The 23,810-nt window shown below is 48.2% G+C and overlaps 3 protein-coding genes across 5 annotated transcripts; 1 reads left to right on the top strand and 2 right to left on the bottom strand.

Annotated features, from left to right (window-relative positions):
* Window positions 1–16,968: 16,968 nt before the first annotated feature.
* Window positions 16,969–18,062, top strand: LOC105698199 (28S ribosomal protein S17, mitochondrial). The gene is made up of 4 exons (XM_012422239.2): window positions 16,969–17,147; window positions 17,222–17,338; window positions 17,465–17,541; window positions 17,649–18,062. Exons 1-4 carry the CDS (start codon window positions 17,004–17,006, stop codon window positions 17,815–17,817), a joined length of 507 nt encoding a protein of 168 aa, XP_012277662.1. The 5' UTR covers window positions 16,969–17,003; the 3' UTR covers window positions 17,818–18,062.
* Window positions 17,902–21,325, bottom strand: LOC105698198 (RNA polymerase II subunit A C-terminal domain phosphatase). 2 transcript variants are annotated; one of them, XM_012422238.2, is made up of 7 exons: window positions 20,891–21,325; window positions 20,484–20,787; window positions 20,164–20,408; window positions 19,263–20,085; window positions 19,010–19,177; window positions 18,616–18,832; window positions 17,902–18,455 (listed from the first exon to the last, which is right to left on the bottom strand). In XM_012422238.2, the coding sequence occupies exons 1-7, from the start codon at window positions 21,115–21,117 to the stop codon at window positions 18,163–18,165; spliced, it is 2,277 nt and encodes a 758-aa protein (XP_012277661.1). In that variant the 5' UTR covers window positions 21,118–21,325; the 3' UTR covers window positions 17,902–18,162. The 2 variants fall into 2 exon arrangements, with proteins under 2 accessions (XP_012277661.1, XP_012277660.1); XM_012422237.2 differs by having other exon boundaries at window positions 18,562–18,832; window positions 20,891–21,323.
* Window positions 21,326–21,606: 281 nt separating this feature from the next.
* On the bottom strand, window positions 21,607–23,785 carry LOC105698124 (snurportin-1). 2 transcript variants are annotated; one of them, XR_001103909.2, is made up of 6 exons: window positions 23,471–23,785; window positions 23,069–23,312; window positions 22,761–22,949; window positions 22,182–22,556; window positions 21,941–22,099; window positions 21,607–21,682 (listed from the first exon to the last, which is right to left on the bottom strand). XR_001103909.2 is itself a non-coding variant. In XM_012422098.2 (5 exons), the coding sequence occupies exons 1-5, from the start codon at window positions 23,641–23,643 to the stop codon at window positions 22,073–22,075; spliced, it is 1,008 nt and encodes a 335-aa protein (XP_012277521.1). In that variant the 5' UTR covers window positions 23,644–23,785; the 3' UTR covers window positions 21,823–22,072. The 2 variants fall into 2 exon arrangements, 1 of the variants encoding a protein (XP_012277521.1); XM_012422098.2 differs by lacking the exon at window positions 21,607–21,682 and having other exon boundaries at window positions 21,823–22,099.
* Between the last annotated feature and the right edge of the window lie 25 nt (window positions 23,786–23,810).

The raw sequence follows: 23,810 nt of genomic DNA, 5'->3' as shown, positions 1-23,810 counted from the left end.
CTGCGTCTTCAAGGGTGGTCCCGGCTCATGAAAGATGCAGGCAACCGCTCCGAATTATTGCCACTTCCGCTCCGCTGCGGAGCGTCGTGTTCGCCCCGATGCGGAGATGTGCGTCGACACACATCGGCCGCGTGTCCGCATAACGAGCGATGCGTGTACGCGCGTACACGCGCGTCAGCTGCGCAAACAAGCTGCCGCGCGCGGGGACCGGGAGTTCGGCCTAGATGACGCGAGGGTACCGAGGCGTCCCGACGCCCAAATTGTCGAATAAACAGGAGATATTCGCGGAATATTGATAAAAAGATTAAGACGAAGTCAAGAAGTGGCGCGCACCGACCCCTTGCACCGTCCACAGTGGAGGGTGGTCTCGTTCAGCAGCGAAAAGGATCTACCAAGAAAACTAATGGATCCAAGAGAAACGCGAGAACACGCGAGAACACGAAGACATCGTAATTTTATAACATTTAACTTTTACATGTAGGGAAAAGTACGGATAGATACCACGTTTCCCAGATCTTTGAGATGAACAATTTGACATCCCTGCTCGCATTGCCCCTCCCTCCCGGCACTTCACTTTCATTTATTCTCCTTTAGGGCATCTATTCTATCGAGACCTTTCATATTGTTCTGTTATAACTATTGATCCTAGGCAAATAATTGAAGAATATAATGAAGATAAAATCCTACGGCATGATATGAACATGAAATTGTTTGGAAACGAAAGGAAATAACGACTTTAGAAGTATACGTTGAAAACGTAGGGGTGTATCCGTACTTTCCCCTACACGTGTTATACATTCAGGACATAAGTTATGAATATTACACACATTAAGTTACCCTAATATTTAGAAATATGTAATAAACGTATGCGGATTTACTTTTCACAATAATCAAATTGGAATATTTATTATTACCTCATGCACTAGAGATCTGCGAGTTTTGCTAATTATTTTTAACGGTGCGGATTTAGGGCGACCAGGCCGACAAACCGGAGACTTTCGCAGAGGATTAATAAGACAATTAAAAACGAAGCCAAGAAGTCGCGGCAAAGTTAAGTTCTTGCATCGTCCACGATAGAGCGTCTCGTTCCGCAGCGAAAGGTATCCAAGATGCATCTCCTCGGCGGTCCCCGATTTTCCCCGGCATAATGCAGTAGACTGCCAATCCCAGGCATTAAACGGACCGAGTAGAAATAATTATCTCCGGGGGGTCGGAAAAGTGTTACGCGTATTCCACCCCCTGAGCTCCTTCCCGAAGTGGAGGCAACTCGGCCGCATTTCCCGGCAGCGGCCCGGAGAGATGCATTTGCGAGAGTAATTTGAGGAAATAAAGTACGGTGGAACGGATCGGTCAGATTTGCATTGCCGATGAGCCCTATTTCTCCGGGTACAAATGGGGGAAGCGGAATCGGGCGGCGCCGCTTTTTGCCGCTCTCCTTTTTAATAAAAAAAAGAATAAAAATAAAATAAATGAAAAGAGGAAACGAAACGACCGACTCGAGGGAGTACGTCGGTCCGGTTCCTCGGCCCGAAGGAAGATTCACACGTCGAGGTTTGTTTTTGCCGGGACTCCGGCAACCCCGTGTTAAATAATCCCGGACATCGGGGCGAGAGGGGCACCGGGGCCAACGCTCCAGAGTTAGGGGATGACCAGGGACGCCGAGCAGCAAATCAGAGGGGAGCATTAAAAGTTGTCGATGCGTTAGCTACACGGCTCGCGGTCGTTGCCAGAAAGGACTCCCCCGGGAGGGCGGGGGGTCGAGGGGAGCCATTTCGCTCATCTGCCGAGTCATAAAGCAGATACTACAGTTCCATCCTCGAAAATACATAAATCTTCCCTCGCCACTCCGCGTAATGCACGAGAAATGAGCCAGTGGGAGAAAATAAACGAGATCGGATCATAGCCGACCGAGGAGTGTTCCCGGCGTGATTTTATCCGGGTTAACTGGCGAGCCCTCTTTCTCCGGGCGCACTTTCGCGGGAATTATTCGCCCGTCCGCGTGGGGATTTCGCCGAGTCCTCGTTTATACGTCGAAGCATCCGCGTCCCCCTCGGTTTTTAGGTTAGGGAACCAAAAACTGATCCCACGAGCCGGTACGCGGAAATTCGACAAACCGTGGACGGCCGACCGTGGCCGACGATAACCACCGATAAGGGCGACGCTTGACAAGGACCCAGTTTCGCGTCCTTCGCTTTGTCATACGTTTCCGGCCTTCAAGGGCGTATCCAGGCCAGACAGTGGCAGCCGCCAGGGGAAATCATCCGGCCCGCGAATCCAAACGGGCCGATAAGCGAGCGATTAATCGATCCGCGCGAAAGGATGCCCCGCTCTCGCGAGGCCGTCCAAAAGCAAACCCGGCACCCGAGGGACCAGGTGAAAACCTCCCGGACGTGAAAGCATCCATTTACTCCTTTCAGAACCTTTCGAGGAACTCACCACAAAGGGACTTAAAGACACCCCGCCCTCCCCCGGAGTTTGGCCGCCCTTAATAGATTTCCCCGCGTCGTCAAAATCCTCCCTAGGGATGAAAACTCGGACAACGGGGCCGGCTCCACTCGGCCATGGCATGGACGTGAAATTATAAATGGTAATCCTTCGAAGTTGGCGCCGGAGTTGAATTTACCGACCCAGTGTACGGCGCCGAGTTGCGCGAGGAGGTCCCCCCTGCCGCCCCCTCTCGTCCTCGCCCTCACCTTCGAGAATTTCGGCGGAAGGTCCGAGAGAGATTCCCGAAATTCTACCGGGAAAAAATTGCCAGGGGGTAGGAACGTCACCGGAATCGAAGGGGAATATTCACCCATCGACCCTCTTCGACCCCCTTCCACCCCCTTACGAAGTTCGCCGATTAGCGCGCTTCCCTTAACACTGGTACTGCCGGAATATTCCATCGCTTGAGGTAGGAAACTCCCTGGATATTGTGCCGCGGCGCTTGACGAGATGCATTCGGTCATGGAAGACATGAAATCATAAATGGTAATCCCCTGAAGTTAGCGCCAAAGCTAAAATTACCGGCGTACTGCGCGGCTCCGCTCCACGTGGGGCAACGCTGCAGCCGCTTTGCATCCAACTTCGGAGATAGTCGTTAAGAATTTCATGTGCACGCGCGTACGTTCCGTCTGACGTACGACGGGACGTCGACGGAATCCCGAAACGGACGTTTATAAAACGTTATCAGGATATATGGTATTTTCTGGAGACAAAAAGAATAACGAGCCTTTCTCCCTCCCGAGCTACAACCCCTTAACAAGGTCTTTGATTGCGATTTACGTCGACCAAATTTAGAAGGAAAAGAAACAAAACCCATGGAAGCAATAATAATACAAAATGATAGACAATAGAAATTTGATAAGACCAGAATGAATAGTACAAGATGAACGACTTGTGGTTAAAAGGATTGCTCGATAGAATTAGACGTCGATAAGGTGATGTATCCGTGCACTGATAGGAATTACGTCACGGAGACGACACGGATGTGTCGGGAACGGCCTTAATGATATATCCCGCGTTACTTCCTAACGTCCCCTGAAATTCCAACCGATAATTACGTACGCGGTAACAATTACTTCCGTCAGACGTGTTTTTCTTTCCGTCTCTCTGGGGACAAAACCCCGGATATAAAGGAAGTCGGCGACGCAGTCGATGTACTCCGACCTCCTCCTGTAAGAGTGATGCTTTCAGCCAGAGATTGTAGAATATCCGTTCGTCGTTATTTCCCGTCCCGCCCTCGCCGGGGCAGATAATAACGACGCAAAGAAACGGAAAACGAGCACTCGTTTCCGTACCTCACTTCATCCGCGTGTAACGAAACAAACGCGATGCGAAAGAGAGAGGGAGAAACGTCGAGACCTTCAAGACCGGCTCGATTTTATCTGCGAGAAAATGAAACAGGGGGTGAACTCGGTTACTCGGTTACAGCCTCCCTCCCTCTGCCTCGAGTAAACGCACAGAAAGAGAGAAAGGAAAAAAAAATAAAAAAAAATAAAAGAGGGGGGATGGGAAAAGAAAGCGCGCTGATCTTTGTATCTGTGCGTAGGGAAACGAGAAGCGAGGACAAAAGCGAGCTTTTCCAGTGCCAGGCTTCGAGGCCGAGGTTTGGAGGAGTCCAGGAATTTTTCTTAGAGTTTGAGGCCCTACCGGCAGAGAAAGATACCAGTAGGAAGATCGTGCGAGGTCGTCAACACGCGGGGAGAAATAAATTATACCGTCATTCGGCTTAATTCGAGCGCCAATGACGAGGCGAGGATGCCTCGCGAGGAAGAGAGGAGTGCCCCGGGAGATGAAGCTATCGTCAATGGAAGGAAAACAAGGGCCTTCCCCTTCGTCGTGTACCTTTCTCGCTTCCGACTCGGCTTTACGACCCGTCTCTATGACTCGGAGCCTTTTGACGAAGCCACGGGATAGCTTCCACGAAGCGTCGCCCTGCTGCAGAGGGAACTGTAGTCTTAACGGCGACAACCGTTCCGGTGTATGTCTATGGTATAAGGAGGAAAAAATAGAGACACTCTCAACGCGGGCGACACATCAGCTCCTACCCTTTTCAGTGTCAATGGCACTCTAACCGCGAGTTACGGAACCATTGAAAAGGTTCCGAGAAGCCTGACCTCCACGAATGCCTGACGGAAGCTATTACAAGGTTTCACGACGAATGACTGTAGGAAATGGTGAAAAAAAATTAACACGACGGTCACGCGTGTTCGACGGATCAAAATTCGATTAAATCTCGACAGATTAACCACAATCCCACGTTTGAACGTTCTGACGCGTGGCTAGAAAAAATGGTGAAAAATCAATGGGACGCGTGTTTCGATAAATCTAATCAATCAAGAGTCAGGAACCAGCGAATCCCGAAGGCCTCGTCCCAAGGATGCCTAACTAAGAAGAGACGCGAATGCAAGTTTCGACAGCTCAACCCCGGCCCCACGTTCGGACGGGTCCGGAGGGAAGCAAGTGATTCGAAGTGGTTCGGAACAGGCGGACTTTGACAAGGCGGAGCACTCGGGCAGTGCCGCGTCCTCTCCGGCACTCCAGCTGATCGAACCGTTCCGGACCGCTTCGAGCCGGGTGCGAGCCGGTGCTCGAGCAAACATTCGTCCCAGAGCGAGGTGTAAAGAAGTGCCTCGATAAATATCTGCTAAGCGTGGAGTACAGTCCCATTCCTCTATTCGTTTTGCCCCTGGGCTTGGACTCCCGCCCCTGGCGCCCTAAACGAGCGTTCCGTCACGTCGGTCGGACAGAGAAGTGGCGTCTAAAAAAATGGCCACCCGAGTAATCCGCCCCGTTCCCTCGAGGGGGTGCCTCGAGTTAAAAAGCAAAGAAGACTTACGGGAAGCGTCGGATGCGGCGAAGAGCTGGACCGCCCACAGGAGGACACCCAGGTGGAGCGCGGCCAGGAGGAACGATCCCGGGGTGCGCCCCATCACGGCATATCACCGTAGTAGTTGCGGACACCAACCGGCAGGCACCAACCACTGTATCGTGTCACGCTTCCGTTTGCGCCTGGGACGCTGCACTGGCACTGTCGCTCGATGCCGCGACTGTCATCTGTCTTTCGCTGCACCGCGAGGCTGCACTTCGCCCCAGGGGCGTCCTTTCAGGCGAGGCCGCGCGGCCAGGAGCGTCGAGCGACCCGGCGCGTCGCGGCGCCACACATCGTCCTTACCGAACGGAGGTCCCTGAGCGAATCCCTACTCTCTTGACACTCCCGACTTCCCCTTATCTAGACGTCGAAACTGGGCCGAGGCGCGGGTCCCCCCGGGGTCTCTGCTGGACCGAATTGCCGGAACAAGGACGGCTCCACGATGTGACCAGGCATGGCAGACTCGACTCGTCACTCGCCTCGGATCGTGGTAGTCATGGCGTAATTACCTGCCTCCGAGCCACCCTTCTAGAGGGTTTCAAAGAATTACGAGCCCACGATCTTTACCTTCCACCCGAATGAAGGAATCCCTTGTTAGGTGGCTCGATTCTTTGAGTCTCGACCCTTCGATTCCTGGAACACCACGGAACGTTGTGTTTTAGAGCTGACTCGGGGGTTCGACACGGTGCCTTGGGTTTTCCTTGTCTAGAACTGATTAGAAGGAGTGTTATGTCCTTTTCATCGGGTCTCTCTGGGGATCTCTCTGGAGGTCTCTTTGGGGGTCTCTAGGAGTGGGTCCCCTAGGTGGGGGCCTAGGCAAGCCCGAAGGGAAGTCAATTGTTATCTAACGTCGGGAGCTTATCAGGCTCCCCGGGGAGGTTCCCGCGAGATTCGGGGGTCGTAAATCCGGGAACGAAGGTCCTGGAGAAATGGGGAATCGCGCGGGGACGGCGCTAAGAGTTGGACGATGATCGACGTCTCGGTGAACCCTCCAGCATCGGGCGCACGTAAAACCCCCATGATTTCCGGTGCTAAAATAGAAGTGCCCCTCGCGACGCCGCTTCTACGGGGGCCCGGAGTTAGGCCAATATTCCCAATCGGGCGAGACCCCGCCATTATGACCCCGAGATTTCCACGAACGCCGAATTGCCGAAGGAGCACGCCACCGCTTGGAAAAGTTGCGCGGCGATATCGGATATCACGGCCAGGCATTAATCATCTCGCGAGCGCAAAGTGCCGCGCGAAGAAGTACTTTGGGCTTCAAAGCGCGATTACCGAAAATGGCCCAGAGAAGAGCATAATTCGTTCCGTGCGAGGTGCAATTCCGAAGCGGAACCGGATCGTCGGGTTTCGTGAAATCGTCTAATCATGTCAGCCGTTAACTCGGTCGAAAAGGTGTCCCCACGAAAACGTAACCACGCCGGAGGATCGGTGGTCGTCGAGTCGGAGCCACACTTTTTCAATTAAACCGTTTCAATTAAACAGCTACAGGTCATTACACCTACACACGGGACACGCGTCGAAACCCCGACTCTCAATTCGACGGTGGACCCGGCGTACATCACCGGCCCGTTTTACGAGGACGTCCCTCGGAAACGGTCGCATTTTCGCGATCCGACATTTGCAAACTAACCGGTGCAATGTGCGCAATCGGCGGGATCGATGAAAAACGGATCGGCCGTTATTCTTTGTGATTCCGGTCGATCGGCGCGGATGGGACTAGCGATGCGGCCGCGGACAAAAAGCACGGGAAATTGCGGCCGGCGGGATTTTGTCGAGTATTCGATATGCGGGAGCATTCGCGAAAATCACGGGAACCGGGTGGCGCGAATATTACCGGGGCGAGGCGAAGTGTTCCAATTAATCTTTAATTTAATTGCAATAATTGCGTCGCGATGGCATCCACAAATCGCAGTGCGGCCGCGACGAGTGATCTGCCCGAGCGTCGCGACGCTCGTTCGATGCGTTTCGAGCATTAGAACGTGACCGATCGCGTGAGGTCGAGCGATTACCGCGCGACGTCGCCTTACTCCTATTGCCCCCTGAAGAGACTGTCCTGTTACGCAGCAGATAACGCATCCGACAGCGAGCAATACCCGCCGATCTGGGCTACAAGATATCTATTCCACCCAGAGAGAGAGAGAGAGAGAGAGACAGAGAGGGAGACAGAAATCAAACGCCGCCGCCCGTAAGGGTTATCACGCAACGCAGCCGCACTTTGCGGAGACCCCGAGGGAGCCATTCGCGAGAAAACCCATCACCACCGCGGTACGGTGGTGCGTGATACCATAGATGGGACTCGAACTCTTGGAAGTGACGGCGTTGCTACTCGTCAAGGGAACCCCATACCCGGAGAGACCCGTTCCAGCCATTCGAGAGACCGTCACCCAGAAGATAGGGATCTTCACCAGTTCGAAAGACACATTGACGAGCAGCTGCGCCGCCAGGGTGTTCATTCACGGGAGAGTATTCGCGCCACGGGGCGTCTCCGACACCTCCCGACGCATCCTGGCCGATCGGCTCGGCGAAGAGCAAGGACGCCTCCGGGGGCGTCGCTCTTCTCGGCCTGGCAAATATTTGCCGGAAGAACTTGGCGCGAGTCGGGAAGCCTCGACGAGTACACCTTCCGTCGAACCCCCCGCGAGATCCCGGAGGCTTGCCCGTTCGCACCTGCGAAGGAGTCCCTCTCCCTCTCGTGGACCCGCCGGGAACGCTGCGCCCTCGCTAGGCTCACTCCCGCCGACGCTAGACGGCGAATTGCGCGCGACACCCGAGAGCGAGGCTGCGAGACCGAGAGCCGAGAACGAGAGCGCGGCCGCACGCGTGCTTGCGGCTCGGGCACGGCTTTCGGAACTGAGCGGCGGCGCCGCGCGCCGATTTCCGAGGGATTCACCGCGCCACCCCTCCACCGCCGCTACCCCCTCCACCGCGTGCCGCCCACCCCTGCGCCGCCTGCGCCACCCCTGCGTCACCGCGAGGACTCGTCCAGGACTTTTTTCGGCCCGTGCACGCAAAGAGAAGTCCTCGCGACCCTAACCTAATAATGACCACGTCGAGTAGCGACGTCGATCACCAAAAATCGATCGATCGATTCCAATCATCGAATTATAGATTCTTCCCTTGAAGAGCTACTCCCGAATACGAAATACCCAAATTTCATGATAAACGGCAATATTAACCGACATATTGCAATATTTTTCATTCCGAAATCGACGCGAAAAACGGTGGGGGCGGTAGAAATCGAAATTTCAATATCCAGGTACTTTCTAGGGCCGATCGCAGGTCGTACCGTCCTCGGGATTTATGGAGAGGATTCGGATGGAAGGGAGGAAATTTCCCGGAGAAAATCACGGGATCCGAAGCGAGGGATCTTCCCGTGGAGCCGGACTTTATGGTGCGAGGGCGACACGGTATAAATAAAGCTCCCGGCGAATCCGAGGCGCGTCGCCGCTCTCGGGGAAGTCACTTTCGCGAAATGGAAGGCAGGTTACGCGAGGAGGGCACACTTTTCGTCTCCCGGAGGGTCTCGAGGCGAGCCTCAAGACTTGGTCCGCTTAAGACGAGAGACCTCTTGTAAACGGTGGGTACCAAGTTGCCCGAAGTTCGTCGGGGTTGTCCTTTGTCTAAACAAAATGGCGGCCGGCGCCCACCTCCGCAGGAGCGATAAAGTTCGCCGATATTAACATCTACCGTCACCGACTGTAATTTTCGAGGGCCCTGATATACCGCACTCGCTCCGCGGACCCGGCTGCCGTATTACGTCTAATATTTCCCGGGAACAGAGTAAAAATTGAGTACTTCATAAAAAGACCGGACATTAATAACCACAGTGCACCCCACGGTGAACCATGCCGTTCACGTCGATTTCAACGGGCAACTAAATATAAAATAAGAGGACGACGCGGCACCGCGGCCTCGTCGATGGGCGAAATAAATGAAATTCGAGGGAAACATCCTCCCCACATAAAAGAAGGGGGTTAAGTGAATTCCCAGGCCTTTCCGCGGGGCGAAAAAGACCGGGGGATTCGTTCGGCCAAGGTGCACACACGTGCCCAACCCTTAAAAGGTGGCTGCGCGTTTACGGGGTCGTCCGGACGCTCGAACCGAGGTTTACGACGTTTTATTTGCTCGCACCCCGGGACAGAGAGCGGATCCTCGACGATTCCGTTTGCGACCTCGTTGCGAAATCGGCTTGCCGTGAATTAACGAGGACGTATCCGGGCCTCGGGCGCGGCAGGCAAAAGTGCACGCCGCCCTGCACTGAAAGTGCAAGAGTAACGGCCGGAATCGAGGGGCTTCGGGGATTACGCCCCGAAGGGAGGTAAATTCGGCCGAGCCGGACTTCGGGTTCCTGGGTCTTCGCACGATGTCGGCCCACGGACGTGTTCCGGGGATGTGCGTCGATAAAGGGTCTCGAACAAGCCCGACGAAGCTGGCAGCTTCGCAAACTCGTGTTCACGATCCTTCGGACCATGGTCGTGTCGACGTTCGCTGCAACCCAGGACGCATCTTGCGTTTTCCAACAAGCGAAACTGACTTGAAACAACGCATATACGAGTTAACGCACCGTACCGCGACTTTAAACGCCCGTTGCAGCGTCAACCATGGATTACGATAATGAGAGATAAATTACGGCGTTGGGGAATTATTACCGGCAAGATGAGAAATATCCAAAAGCGAGGGGGTGAGATTTTCCCAACTGGCGCAGCGACCTCGCGCGCTGCGGCGCGAAGGTGTGATTTGCGAGCGAATTGATTCGGCGGTGCGAAGCGACCACCAGGGAACGATCGAAGGGGTAGCACCGCCAAAACCTCCCTCGGCGCCGCTCCGACACTCTCTAATTGTATATCGTTTTATTTTTCCGAACCCCAGCGATACATCGAGGGCCTCCCCCGAGGCCGCTTGGCACCCTCCTCCGCAGCTCGGAACCTGGAACAAAGTGCCGCGTTCGAAGACGCGCCATTATTCTCTATATAACGGCAGCCGGTCGTCCTCGGCATGGGGCGGTGGTTCGCGAAAATCCATACGGTCCAACTACATCAACCGGGATATGCCCCCGAAAAGTCGGGATCCCTCGCGGCAATAATCGTATATCGCGTTCCTTCTCTGCCATTTAACCCCAGGATGACTTCCACCACGGTTGACTTCTGGGGTCATTTAAGATCCCCAGCCTGACCTCCCTCGATCCGACACCTTCTTCCGCACTCTTCGACATCGGTTTCGTCTTTCTTTTTTTCCGTCTCATCCCCCATAACGTCATTTATCAACCCCGGCAATATCCTGCGGAATCCAATCGCGACTTCCTCCGGCGAGCGTGGACCAAACGCCGAACTATCAGGAGTCCGAAACTAAACTCAAAGAATTCCTTTCACTCTTGCTCCAAACGAGCCCGTCTCTTACCCCTCTTTTCTCTAATGCTCTCGTTGGAAGTCGCGATTCCTTGAGTAAGGCAACTCGCGTGCGCCGGTATCTCGCTCTCCCGGTCGGAACCGCGGCCGACACGCAAAGAGAATTCCGCAGCGCGGCCGGAATAGCCCCGCGATCGGAGGAAAGAGCCTTTCGAACTCTTAATTCGCCCATGGCGATGTCGAGGCCGACCATCTATCCGCTTTTCTTTGCCGACCGCGGTGAGGAGTGCGAGGGGCGACCCTCGGCGTCTGCGGTCGCCATAGAAACCGACGCGTCGTCGTTATATCCCCTGGTGGGTGGTGGGCGGTGGGCGGTGGGTGGTGGACGCGCTGCTGCACCCCAGCGCCGCACGCGTGTGCGTGGCGAGCCCGTGAACGACCACTCGACCGGTCTCTCGAGCTTCTCCAGTTTCTCCAGCTTCTCCAGCTTCTCCAGCTTCTCCAACTCCTCCAACTCCTCCGAAGTTTCCGGGGAACGGTCGGAAGGAGGCCGCGAAAAGACGGCCCGGCGAATTAAAAGCGACCTGTTTGCCCTGCCTCGAGGAGGTATTACCTGGAAACCACTGGGGGGGCCACCCCCTAGTGCGAGCTCCTCGACACGCGACCGCGACTTCAGCTGGTTTGTTGTTTCTGCAGCTTTGCAACCGCCGACGAGTTCCAGGCGTCCGGATTCGGTCCTGTTGGACAACAACGAGAGAGGATGTTACTCGAGGTGAATTCGGTACTAGGTGCCTTAACGTCTAAAAAACAAAGGAGGGTTGATTTACACGGAGCCCTCGCTCCCAAGTCGAGAATCATCGGTCGAAAATGTACATTTCGTGGAAAGTCAAATACCGTGTAACGATACAGGCTTACTTAAACCGCATGGGAGAGTTTCCCGTGGATAGGGAACCCTCTTCGCCGCTTCAGAGAGCAGGAAAACCGAGATTACCGGTCGGGGGAAGAAGACGCCGAGAATTCCGCCATTACGCCGCGGCGTATCGCCCGGCCGATCGAGGATATGCGTAAATCAGCCGCGAGAAACCAAGGCCGAGGAAATTCGGAAAACGGAGGCTCGGGAAACGTTCTCTGAAGGCAGATTCCCCGCTCTAGACAAATCCAGGCAGCGAGGGCCGAGGGTCGCGGAGTTTTATAAATCACGGGCCCCACCAATCCGGCGACGGTATCATAAATTCATTAAGTACGAACTGTACCGCGGTATCATTTGGCTGAAACAGCGGGTACCTACGCCCGATTTATGGTTGGCCCCTGTTTTAGGATTTTACGGTGACTCCGCCGTTAAGCTTTACGGCTGGTGTTACAACATTATTAACATGTCGACGCGCATGGTGGGACAAGCGCCGGGACTAAGAGTCGAGAAACGATCGACTCGTTCCGAGACGCGGTTCAAAGGAACTATTAACGCTGCTGGATGTATTGGACAATTAGTATGCACGTGTCGCGAGCAACGAGAACGACTTCGCCGTGATTCATGCCAGGGGTCTCCATACGCGACAGCGCTTGATTCCATCTCGACTCCTCGCAAAGAGCGGACATTTCTATGGGGTCTTCTTTCCTTTATAGTATTTCAGAGGTAAACGGACTCGAAATCGTTCCGGAGGACACCTCGGATTCTATCTCGGCGAGATCTTTAGTAGTTGTCCTCCAGAGGAACACGAGACGCGTGAAAAATGTCTACGGCCGATCCTAATCTGGAACGAGGTCCGGAGCTGGAGGCTGGCCCTATCGGCACCTTCTCGCCATGGACCGCGTGCACATCAACAGTGAGATCCCCTTTGTTCCGACCGATCTCTCGTATCATAAAGCTTTATGGTTAAACAGCCGTTAAAAATGAAAAAAATCTGCCCACGCGATTTTTCCGCGTCGGGTGATCATGAATAGTTACCAGGCTCTAGGTGATATGCCACCGAGATAAAAAATGGCGGCCTTAACTCAGTTTGAAGTGACCGGGTATTATTGGCTCACAACCCACGTTACGGGAGCAATACCTAAGAAAATTGAGGGCGCAAAACTTCTGACGCTAAGTGGTCGATAAATTACGTGCATTACTGCAAGAAGTGCAAGACTTGCGGCCTATCGATCGACGTTTTCCCGGGATCCAAGTCTTGCGTTTCTCCTGCTTACGTACGCGATCACAGCCGATAGTTAAATATTTCCATCGCCCTCAAAAGATCTCTCGAGGTCCTCGAGAACGTTCCCACTACCGCAAGCTACCTCGGCCGAGAATTCCTCCCCGAGCTCACAGTCGATACAATCTGTTCTCTGATATCGACTCTTATCAGTGCGTCTCTCCAGTCCGCGCGACACCTTATTCGAGTTCCTCTCGCGATATTGGTTCCAAATTTACGCGGGGCAATACTTCCGAGAATTTCACTTTGTCCCCGGAGTTGAGCACACCCAGTAAACAGCAATTTCCTCCAAGTTCCCCGTTTCCCCCGCTCCGGCAATTTCTCCCTATCTCGGGAATCGAGAGCCTGGGAAGAGTTACGGTTCTCGTCGCGAAGCATATCCGGATGCACTCGAGCAACCGGCAGGGACTTCCCGGAGTTCGCCTCTAACGCGAGCAAGTACACTCGCTGTACTCGTTAAGTGACTCCGTTCGGGTTTAGAACGCGATTACTTCGTTTCCAGCCGCAATCCGGAAGCAGGATCATACGGGAAAATGAGTTTCCATCCGCTCACCCTGACGACAATCCGATAACTCTTTCAGGAATCAATGTCCTCCAGCAGTGCTGCAATTAGCCGACCTGCGTTCCATGCAGGACCTGGTTAAACGGCAGGTATGAAATCTCGTTCACGGAGTTCGCAAAGGTCAGCGAAATTCGGGGAGACAATAAATTTCAAGGGAAGAGGACTCACCGTCAGGATAGGTTGACAAAACTCGTCCTCTTCGGTGTCCGATAGGAAAATCAACATCCCGTGTCATCCCTCCTCGCGTGCCGTGGAAGGGGACGTGGAGGCCAGGGTGCCAAGGGTCCCAACTACTCTCCATCCCCTATAAATCAGAGAACGATTACACGTGTAAATATCGGATATATACACGGACCCTCGCCCTCGCCGGCGCCTGACTGCTTTTACAGCGCCGTACCCTTTCGCACTCAACCCCCGTCGATCAATAAACTACGGGGATGAAAATCATTCTAGCCGATCTTGAGCAATGCATACGGGAGTGCGTGAATGCGCTCGTTAAACTGTAGGGTGACCCCGTTACGCAAACAGTATCAGCACTCATTATTAATACACCCCGAGCCATTAATCCGCGGATAAATGACTCCTGAGTGAGCCCAGAGTCCATCGCTGCGCGTTAGCGGAAGAAACGTCAATCGGTAATAATTAAAAATACCCAAAGTGCTTCGCATGGGCCAAAATACCCACCGAACAGTGGACCGTCATTAAGCATTCGACAGCCGTTCATTAGGGATTAATTGTCCGCTTACCCTGGACATTCGCTTTGCGGCCGCACTCGCGTTCGTTCCGCAGCGGTTGATCGGTAAAACCGTGCAATCGTCGACGGGTACGGAAACGACTCGTCGACGGTCCCTGGAGAGGAATCTCGACGGGAAGGCTCATTATTTGCATTATTTTTAACGATTGCATCCGCAGACAAAAGAGGGGACTACGCCGATCCCGGTGGCCTGCAGCGGATCTCCCGATTCCGACAACAATGGAATTTCTTGGCTGACTGGCGACAGACCTGGAAAAGTATTTCGCGGGGCAGGAGGGGCTGCGAGCAATCATCCGCAAATTCCTTCGGTCCTTTACATCCCGCAATAACAACGGCCGCTCCTGAGGACTTCTCTTGGGGTTTGAGTATCGGCTAAGATACAGACGTTGCGGCCCAGAAGATAAAAGTAATATATTTCGGAATACGGGCTTTGATCCTCGAAGCATCAGCCCGGAGCATGGCTCCCTTCGGTCCCGGATTCCTCCGCGACGTCTACGTGCATTTCTCCTTTCCAATCGTCCATAGCCCCGAGCCACGTTCTGATTGCATATTATATATACATTTTTATATAATGCCATGTACCCCGAGATTTTCGTGCATTTTTCGAGGGGCTGCCGCTGCTCCGTGGGAATGGTTCCAACGATCCCTTTGGTCAGAACACCCCGGAGCGAAACATTGGATTCCGCACCCCTGCGTCCGTTCATTCCCCGAGCCTGAGTACATGCCCTATCGATCAAAAGAAGGCACGATTATTTCCTAAATGTCCGACTCCACCTCTATCTCCGTACTGCTGAAATGTATCCACTTACCAGGCTCACGTGAATTTCCGCGTAATCGTGGATCAACCTTCTCCTCCCGATTGACCGGCCAGACTGGCCGAAAATTCAATATCGCCGACCTTTGGGAGCGATCGCCGAAGAACGGATATAGTCAAAGGTTACTTGGCCGGAAGGCAGGGAGGTCGAAGGTAATATATTGCCGTTTAGGGCAACGCCGATAGAGGGACAAAGAGACCTCACATGATTAATTGTGGGATATCTTTCGGAGTTGCAGCAAACTGTAGACAGCCATCTCAATTGTGGAACACTTTCGGGCCACTTGGTCCTCGCGCGATTCTCTTCAATTTTCCAACTCTGCCATAATAAGTCAATGTTTATTTCCAGAATGGAAAGGAGTAAGAACTACTCGTTCTTCCTGGTTACAACTCCCATTGACGATTAACGTTTTCCCTCCCGACAATTAAGTGCTTAATCTCCGGCGAATGTTGATGGAAGATGTTTCTCGCGAAGACAAACCAATGATGGGGCTCCTGAAATAACCCTTGCTTCACAGCTCACTTTCAAATAATCAGGGGCTTCTTTTTTTTTTCCGCGGAATATACGTCAGGTGTCCGTCCTCTCCGACTCGTTATTCGGGGCACTCCCATTTCGTTAATTCAGATGTCACGAAGAATTTGGTGACGAGGTATATCCGTTCTATGAAGAGCGGTGCGGCATCAGCGGCACGGATAAGCGATTGAAAATCGATATTTCCCAGCAACTCTGGCATACCCGTAAGTCAGGAACTTCTGCGACACGAGAAGGAATAACTTTAGATGGTACTTCAAAGTAAAAATTCCTCTCGGAATAATTTCTTAAATACCAGGAACATTACCAAGGTAAACGTACCTTCTACGCTTTCCAGCCTGTCGCAAGATTTCCCCATTATTCAGGCTCATTGTGCAGAGCTGCAACAATGTCGGAGCAGAGTTTATTTTAGAGCGGAGCTTTCGTTAACGCGTTTAAAGATATCAGTAATTTAAATGGACAATCCGAGGCAGTTCCCCACTCTTTCGGACAGCCTATTAATGGCGCCTATTTCGAGAAAATTGCGTTTCATTATACAGCCGACCATCCATCCAGTGACCGGGGAGTCGCTAACGAGGCTAAATTCTTCCCCCTGTAAATATTCCGCTAAATAATCTACCGGCACTCCAAGACTTCATTCGGGCTCGTCTCGCGTGAATAATGCCTCGCCGGTTTGGCTGAAATAAAAATAAAATGTGAGCGATAGAGTGCAATAAAGTCGACCCATGAAGTAGATCACGGAGTGCGTCGTAAACGCGGGAGCGTCAGCGGCACGGCGGTGCTAAGCTCTGTATAATCGATGCACGCGCCCCTTTACCCCTCCGTACATTCGCCGCGGTATCTGCGATGTTATTAATTAAGGAAGCGCGTAATTGAGCGCGCCATTATCGAAAACTAGAGTTATGCCTCTAGTAGTTGGAGATTAATTATTATTAGGGCTTCGCGACCATCTACGTACTCCAGAGGACGGCCGAGTGGTGATGCCGCTACCAAGCATCAGACTGGGCGAAGCCGTTTGCTATTCAGACTGAAAAAATACTTCAATTGTAAATCGCTTACGGAATTAACTTCTCTTACCTAATGAATGAATACACAGGTGGCGCTTCCACTTACTACTCCGAAGGACGTATTTTAGTACGTTGAATCGTGGAAAAATAATGGAGCATTATGTACCAGATGACTGTCAATCTCGATATCCTTCCTTTTGCGTGAATTATTCCACCTCCGTAGTTTTTCATTAGCTGAACTGATCCTACTTTCCCTTCTTCCTTAGCAACTGTTAGACTTCAAACTGCCTGTGCGATGCGTTCCAAGTTTCTTTTTCAAATTCGTACGGGTATTGTCCACTTTCGAGAGTCCGGTAACTTCGAGTTTCGATTCTGAATTATCGATAGCGTACCGCGACTGGTCGACTGGACCCTGGAAGGAAAGTAAGGTTAGGCGCGAACATGGCGGCGCGTGCGGCGGCTGAAATAGCTGCGAAAGGGAGACAAGTTCTACGATTTTCTTTGGGGCAATGCATGCCCTGTGGAAAACCAGATGCGGTTAAAATACGCATCCGACAATCGGAACTGGATCAGAATCTTTTGATGGTACTGTCCTTTCTTAGTTCCCGCGATTTTGATTAAACGTTGGCTTGAGGTTATGATTTGGTTTGCTGTTGCAGTATTTTGATAAGGACGAGTTCGTTTATGCTCATGATCCGTTAAGACTGTGTAAAACCGGAGATACAGTGCTGATACAATCTCTGCCGCAGAAATTGACACGTTTGATCACTCATAAGGTATTGTCATAATAATTATAAGTCCTAGATACAATTTGATGTACCTGGGTTTCTGTAAAAAATACTGTGTACTGATTGCTTTGAAATTATCTTTTTTTAAATATGGTAATCGGTAATGACTTTTAGGTAGTAGAGGTTGTTTACCCATTGGGTGACGTTACAGACCCTATTACTAATAAGAAAGTAGTTCGCCAATTTGATAGGTACGTACGATATTTATTAACTTCAAAGGAAAATATGAAGTTTTGCATAAAGCTCAAACAACCAATGGTTTCGTTACTTATGGATAAATTGTTTTTTTATCTAACAGAGACAGCATAAAAAAATATAGAGACCTGCATGGAGAAAACCCCACTGCTTTTGATTATGAAAAAGCACCTCCACGAGGCCATCTAGAGGATAAGAGGGACTTCACGCATCAGGAATCCTACGTTAAGTATCATGAAGATCCTAATGATCCGCAACCTTATGCAATTTAAGACATCCTTTAAAAGAATTGTAGAAATTCATTAAAATTGAGTAAATTAAAAATTGGTTTCTATATAAAGATCCAGTATTCAGTATTTCCACATAAATGTAAGCCATTTAATTGAAAAATTTGGTGTATTTATACAAATTGTATCCACAGCGGAGAAGTGATTTCTCTTCTCGGAAATATTTCATTTCAATGTAGCATTTTACTCTGCATTTAATCGAAATTGTATAAATATATTGTTCAAGTTGATTTGACGTATCTAAAATCAGTCGCCGAGTTCTAAATCTATAAATTATTTGAGACGCGTGGTCTAATATAATTAAAAAAAAAAAAAATACAAGTAGTTCGATCAATCCGACAGAAATTCTCTTTCGAGAGCTGCTCCCATGGCATTCCATTCTCGGTCATCTTCATTATCATCGTTATCTAACACATCAACATCCACAGAATCTTGTGAATTATCACCAAGATCGAGGTCATCGGGCAAATCCTCTCCTCTTCTAAAGCGTGTTGCAGGATCGTCATCATCATCATCTAAATCATCAACATCCCTTATATGTCCTTGTGAAGATGAACTGTCGTCTATTGAACTGTCATCCCCTGTTCTTCTTTTTTTCGTGGGGCTTATCTCTCCTTGGGAGTCTGAAATATGAATATATATATAATGCAAGTGATTAAATGCCAGCAATTTCTCATAACTGCTGAAAGAAACATTGAAAAAATTGATTTTCGAAAAAAAGTGGTTTACCATTGGAATCGAGTGAATCAGAACTACTAGAATGATCTCGCTTATAACTTAAACCTTCTATTTCCGTGTCTTCTGTCTCCAGATCTGGATCCATCATTTCTTGGTCACTCATGTCTTCTTCTACTTCTTTATCCATATTAGCAATTTCTTCTTGAGTAAAAGACATTAAAGGATTGATACTATCTGCAAAGCTGTCGCACCTTTTCTTGCTCTCTTCGTCTGCACGCTTTGGATTGCTGCAGTGTGGCGGTGGTATCCTGGATCCAGGTGCCTGTGTTAATACTTGCATATCATATATATCCTAACTTTTGATTTCTTTAATTCAATTTAAACCAATAGAACTATCATTAGTTGGTCAAGTATATACTGAAACGCCCACAATTTATCTAAGATACAACATATGGCTAATAATATATCTACTCCTTCAATATATTTGCCCATGTGTTACCTTGGTATTCAGCGGAAATAACCGTTCATCAACTCGTTCCCAACGTTCGGCACATGTCCAAAGCCAATCAGGGTTCACGATTTTTATTTTCCCATTTCTCTTGGCTGAATTTACCTTCGCGGTTCCTGGTCTAATTGCTACTAAATGCGTAGTTCCTTCCACTAAATCCTAAGACGATAAAGTTATTACAAACTTATGCATTTTTCTGCAAGTAGTAATGTCGGTTTTCTTTTGGACTTGTATTTCCACTTACATCATTTACTTCAGCCCCAAGTGCTCTAGCTACTTTATAAGCACGGTTCTGTTCAAGTTTTTGATGTGTAGGTATTAGTCCACTGAAAGTAAGGTGTAATCCTTTCAGCACCTGTCCTCGCACGCGTGGTATAATATCTCTAAGAGGTTTCCTTGACCCCGCATCTAAACAGTGATAAAATTCATTATGTATCCTGCGAAGAATGTCTTCCAAGTATAATAAATAATCGTCTTGATCTTCATGTTCTATAAATTTTGGTTTTGTATCATCCTCTTTCTTTTCCCCTATTTCGGTTTCATTCTCTTTTGAACTTTCAGTATCTGCTACATCTTTTTTTACTTCTGGTATGCTATCTTTATTTGTTTCTAGCGTTTCATCTTTCTCTCTTTCTGTTTCTGTTTCTTCATTCTTAGTGCCTAATGTTTCATCTTTCTCCAATTTCAATGCAACATTTTTATCAGATTCCTTCTCTGATATATTCCCTTTAGGCATTTCTTTATCTCCACTGCCATCTTCATTTTTATTCTCTAAATCTTTTTTTCCATCATTTGTACCTTTATCTTCCTTGTTAGTTTCATCATTACTTTCTTCCAGTACACCATTTTCAGGATTTTTCGATTCATAATCTTTTTCAGTGTACTGTGAATCCAATGACGGTGATGTAGGTGGGTCATATTTTCCCAATCCTGGAGGTGCATGAATATCCCCAGTATGTCGGAAAAAGTGATACGGTTTAACTTGGACCAAATTTCCACAACCTTGCCAAACATCTTCACGGTCGTCTATGATACACACCATGTCATCTCCACAAGGAAATAATGCTCTGTTTATAACAACATAATATAAAAATTTCGGTATTTAAAAATACTCGTATCGAGATCTCTTCGCTAAGAAAACTTACTTAAGATTAGCAGTTTTGGATGCTGGGTCAAAGCATTCATCTCGAGAAAGTATTCTGTGGGAAAATAAAACGCCATCCCTATCCAGTAACGAAGCTACCATATGCGCATAATTTCGTGCTCCAAATGTACAAATGTGCAGTTCATAGAGGTGGCTCATCTTAGAAAGAAAATGATGAGTATTCGGCCTAAGACGCGTATGGTACCATGGGGAATTTGGACCATACAATTGGTAATGGTATACATCCTGCAAAAAAAATTTGCATTCCTTTCATAAACAAAAGTTCCACAATATAAATGTATCTAATACCTAGCTAATAACCTTCATATTTGGGGGGATATTATCATTAGTCGTATGAACAATCGTCTGGTCAAGATCTACCAACAGTGCCAATTTTCTGTCTTGCAATAGCCTTTCCTCGTCTTGTTTGCCAATTTTTTCAGCCAATTCGGGACATACTTTAAGTTCAGGAATGCTATGAACCATTGGAACACTTGCTTGAGAAATCATCCCCTTTTCACCATCCTTTCCTCCGCTGTCTTCTCTGAGGTCTATACCACATTCTGCACATAAGTCTTTCATCACTGTAGGATGTGTACACCCTTCTAGAGTTAATATGACCTGCCTGTAAGGACAGTAAAGCCCAATTGTAGTGAAGAGAAATTTAAATGTACACATTCGATAGGATCAAACATAGAATGTATTTTGAGGTTAAGATGTAAATTTACCCCGGTTGTAAAATGTCGCCCTCTTTGGCTAAAAGCTTGGTAACTCGGCCAAATTGCGTAGCCCGGAGCTTCTTCTCTGGACCTCTGACATCGTCGTTTTCCGACGCAATGCAATCGTATAAAAGCAACACCCGCCCCGCAGATACCATCGTACCTTTTCCTACTCGCCACTTAATAATTCTCGCTTGCTGGCCTTCAGAAGGGAACGTCACCTCTATCGTAGCCATTGCTGTTCCCCGACTGGCGTACAGTTACCGAGAAACCAGTATTTGCTTCCCGTCTTCTTGACAGTGACTTTTGTGTACAAAGGATTTTAATATTTTTGCGCGGGAGAAGCTATAAACACGCCGATATTCACCATCGTCGTGGCATCGATCTTCGAACCATAGACTACATTCAACCAAAGATGGCAACTCGCATGGAAAAAGGTAAATTTAACCAGAGAGTAGCAGATAAGGTTAGGTAAGTAAAATACCCTTGGTAATTTACGTAGTTTTTCTTACAGTAAATCGCTAGGTACTTACGTCACGAGTTTTGTATTTTAAGTTTCTGCAGTTACATATTTCGGCTGATATTTCATTAGCACTATGGCAATAAGCGACGAAGTGCGAATAAGAGATTCTGATTGGTTTCAGAGAAAGAGCGAAATGGACAAATTTCCACCTTATATTCTGACAATCAATCAAAACCTCTTATTCGCGTTTCGTCGCTCTGTCGCTTATCGCTGTAACGCTTATGGAATATCGACCTTATTTTGAATCTTCATACCTGGGTCACACATTTTTGCACGACCTGTAATTGATTGTAAAATGCCGTTATGTACCGAACATTTTCCATCGGTCTCTGCTAATCGAAACACGGGATAAACTATTAACAACTTTAAGGCCAAAGGTTTTTTCCTATTTATTAATAAAGCTTTGTCAAAATTAATTTTGATACTTATCGATAAAGAAAAATTTAACAAGTGTAACGTTTTCTGCGTTTACATAGTTTATTCAACTTTTCAGTGATCAATGTAACTATGTACTATGTAATACATAAAATAAATACCTTCATGTCTGTTCGAACGTAACTTGCGTTTTATTTAAATTATATTATTATGCGTCATTGTGTGAAATGGGATTTCAATTGAAACATTTCAATATCATCAATTGAATACATAATATTGCATTTGCTAATTCATTACGCATTCACTTCTACAACCTCCATCTGCAATAAATAAAATATACGTAAATCATATCTCCAAAACTTGTTTTACCGTTTCTTAAAGTAATTTACGGATGGAACTTACTTTACTCTCCGTTAATTTCCCTTTTTTTCTTTTCGCAGTACTAGATTGAATGTAATGTTTAAAATCAATATATCCATCGGGTTTTTCATCAAATGGAGGAGGTACTCGAATACCCAACACTTCTGGTAGCATAAAACTTTTTAGCCAAGTCACAAGAGGTGAACGTCCACAGGTGTATAATCCTTCTCGGTGATAAAATAGTAATCCATCCAAAGTCGGTAAGTCATGTATAGTATTTAAAAGCTCAGAGAGATTTTGATCACAAGGTATTTGTGGTAAAGGCAAAATTGGAAAACTATTTACACGGTATTCTCTCTCCTTCAACACTTTTATATCTTGCAGCTGTGCATTCAGCCAAAAAAGCCTGAATTCCGCCTGTAAAAAAGAAATTGTCTGATACAGAAGTAAATTATAGTGCCTCACAATCTGTAGACAGTAGTGAGTAAATAGTATCATCAACTATTACACGATATAAATATGAAAGAAACATTTAATTGAAACAATAAAAATAAATAAAAGATCTGCAAATGGTGTAGAGCAAATCTTGTCAGGTTAGAAGAAAAACCCTTAATACTTTACTTCACAGTTCAAGAATGTCTGGTTCGACCATGCCAAAATGTCTAGTGCATAATATGTTTTCAGTTCTTTCACCCAGATGCAATCCAATATGGTACAACTATTTCTCTGATTTTCAGAATTTCCACCTGGCAGGGCTGAGCTAAATTTTCCAAGTCGTAGACCACGTCTGTTAAATGCTTTTGTCGACCCCTACATTATATAAACAATGAATAAGGTCAGGTTAAAACTATTTTATGGAAATTAATTCGGTGTCTGAATCAAGAATTCATGGTGAAAATGGTAAAGAATGAAAATGATAAGATGTGTACTTTGCAAGCTATTATTTGCGTCCTCTGCCCTATTGGGCAAGGCACCATTGTCCATTTTTCTAAAAAATCTTGAGGCACTTCCAACATCCACTCGGATAACATCAACCTATTTCCATAATTTTTGTACTTCTTGACTTTATATTCCTTGTGTCTATCCACTTCCATTTCATTGTCATTTTCATCTTCTGAGTTGAAGGCTTCTTCCACGAGGCCTCGCCCAATATTAAAAGCAGCATCTCGGCTCCTTATAATTAAGAGAAACTATTAATTTATGTAATGTTTTAAATATCAAAGAATTATAGAGGCAATTAACTTCTAAACATTGTGATTAACGATGCATCAAAAAATCGATGCAATCGATCATTGTTTCTGTACGAAAGACAAAAACAATAGATTATTTACTTTTTTTGATGCTGAAGGAGTTGCTGTCTTCTGATCTCTTGTGGAGAATCAATGTTATCGACATCCAAATTGTAGTTATCCTTTCTTATGGGTTTCTTGTAAAATTGGGCACGAGGGTTTACGCATTTATCCTTACTTAAGTCTTTTAATGTATCACCGCCATCTACTGCCATAGCAAACTTGGGCAATCAATCTAGGATTTAAATTTGAATTGATCTGTAACAGGAATAAGAAAATTGACAATACCTACACTTCACAGTTATATCGCACAGTAACGTCAGACAGAATTGGACAGAATACGCCTTCACAGGGTTGTCAGATCAGATTCGTCACGTAGAGA

This window comes from Orussus abietinus, unplaced genomic scaffold (genome assembly GCF_000612105.2).
Source record: "Orussus abietinus isolate OABI.00-Male unplaced genomic scaffold, Oabi_2.0 scaffold1, whole genome shotgun sequence".
Classification (NCBI taxonomy): domain Eukaryota; kingdom Metazoa; phylum Arthropoda; class Insecta; order Hymenoptera; family Orussidae; genus Orussus; species Orussus abietinus.
Note: the sequence above shows the minus strand (reverse complement) of the source record. Positions and strands in the feature narration are given on the sequence as shown.

Bases quoted from the DNA above. Each gene is read 5' to 3' on its own strand.
- LOC105698199 (XM_012422239.2), top strand. From the start codon at position 17,004: ATGGCGGCGCGTGCGGCGGCTGAAATAGCTGCGAAAGGGAGACAAGTT. The intron at 17,339-17,464 runs GTATTGTCATAA...AATGACTTTTAG, and splicing joins CACGTTTGATCACTCATAAG to GTAGTAGAGGTTGTTTACCC. The intron at 17,542-17,648 runs GTACGTACGATA...TTTATCTAACAG, and splicing joins GTAGTTCGCCAATTTGATAG to AGACAGCATAAAAAAATATA.
- LOC105698124 (XM_012422098.2), bottom strand. From the start codon at position 23,643: ATGGCAGTAGATGGCGGTGATACATTAAAAGACTTAAGTAAGGATAAA. The intron at 22,950-23,068 runs GTACACATCTTA...TATATAATGTAG, and splicing joins CGCAAATAATAGCTTGCAAA to GGGTCGACAAAAGCATTTAA. The intron at 22,100-22,181 runs GTAAGTTCCATC...TATTTATTGCAG, and splicing joins GGAAATTAACGGAGAGTAAA to ATGGAGGTTGTAGAAGTGAA.
- LOC105698198 (XM_012422237.2), bottom strand. From the start codon at position 21,117: ATGGCTACGATAGAGGTGACGTTCCCTTCTGAAGGCCAGCAAGCGAGA. The intron at 20,788-20,890 runs GTAAATTTACAT...CTGTCCTTACAG, and splicing joins GGCGACATTTTACAACCGGG to GCAGGTCATATTAACTCTAG. The intron at 18,456-18,561 runs GTAAACCACTTT...TTCATATTTCAG, and splicing joins TGATTCACTCGATTCCAATG to ACTCCCAAGGAGAGATAAGC.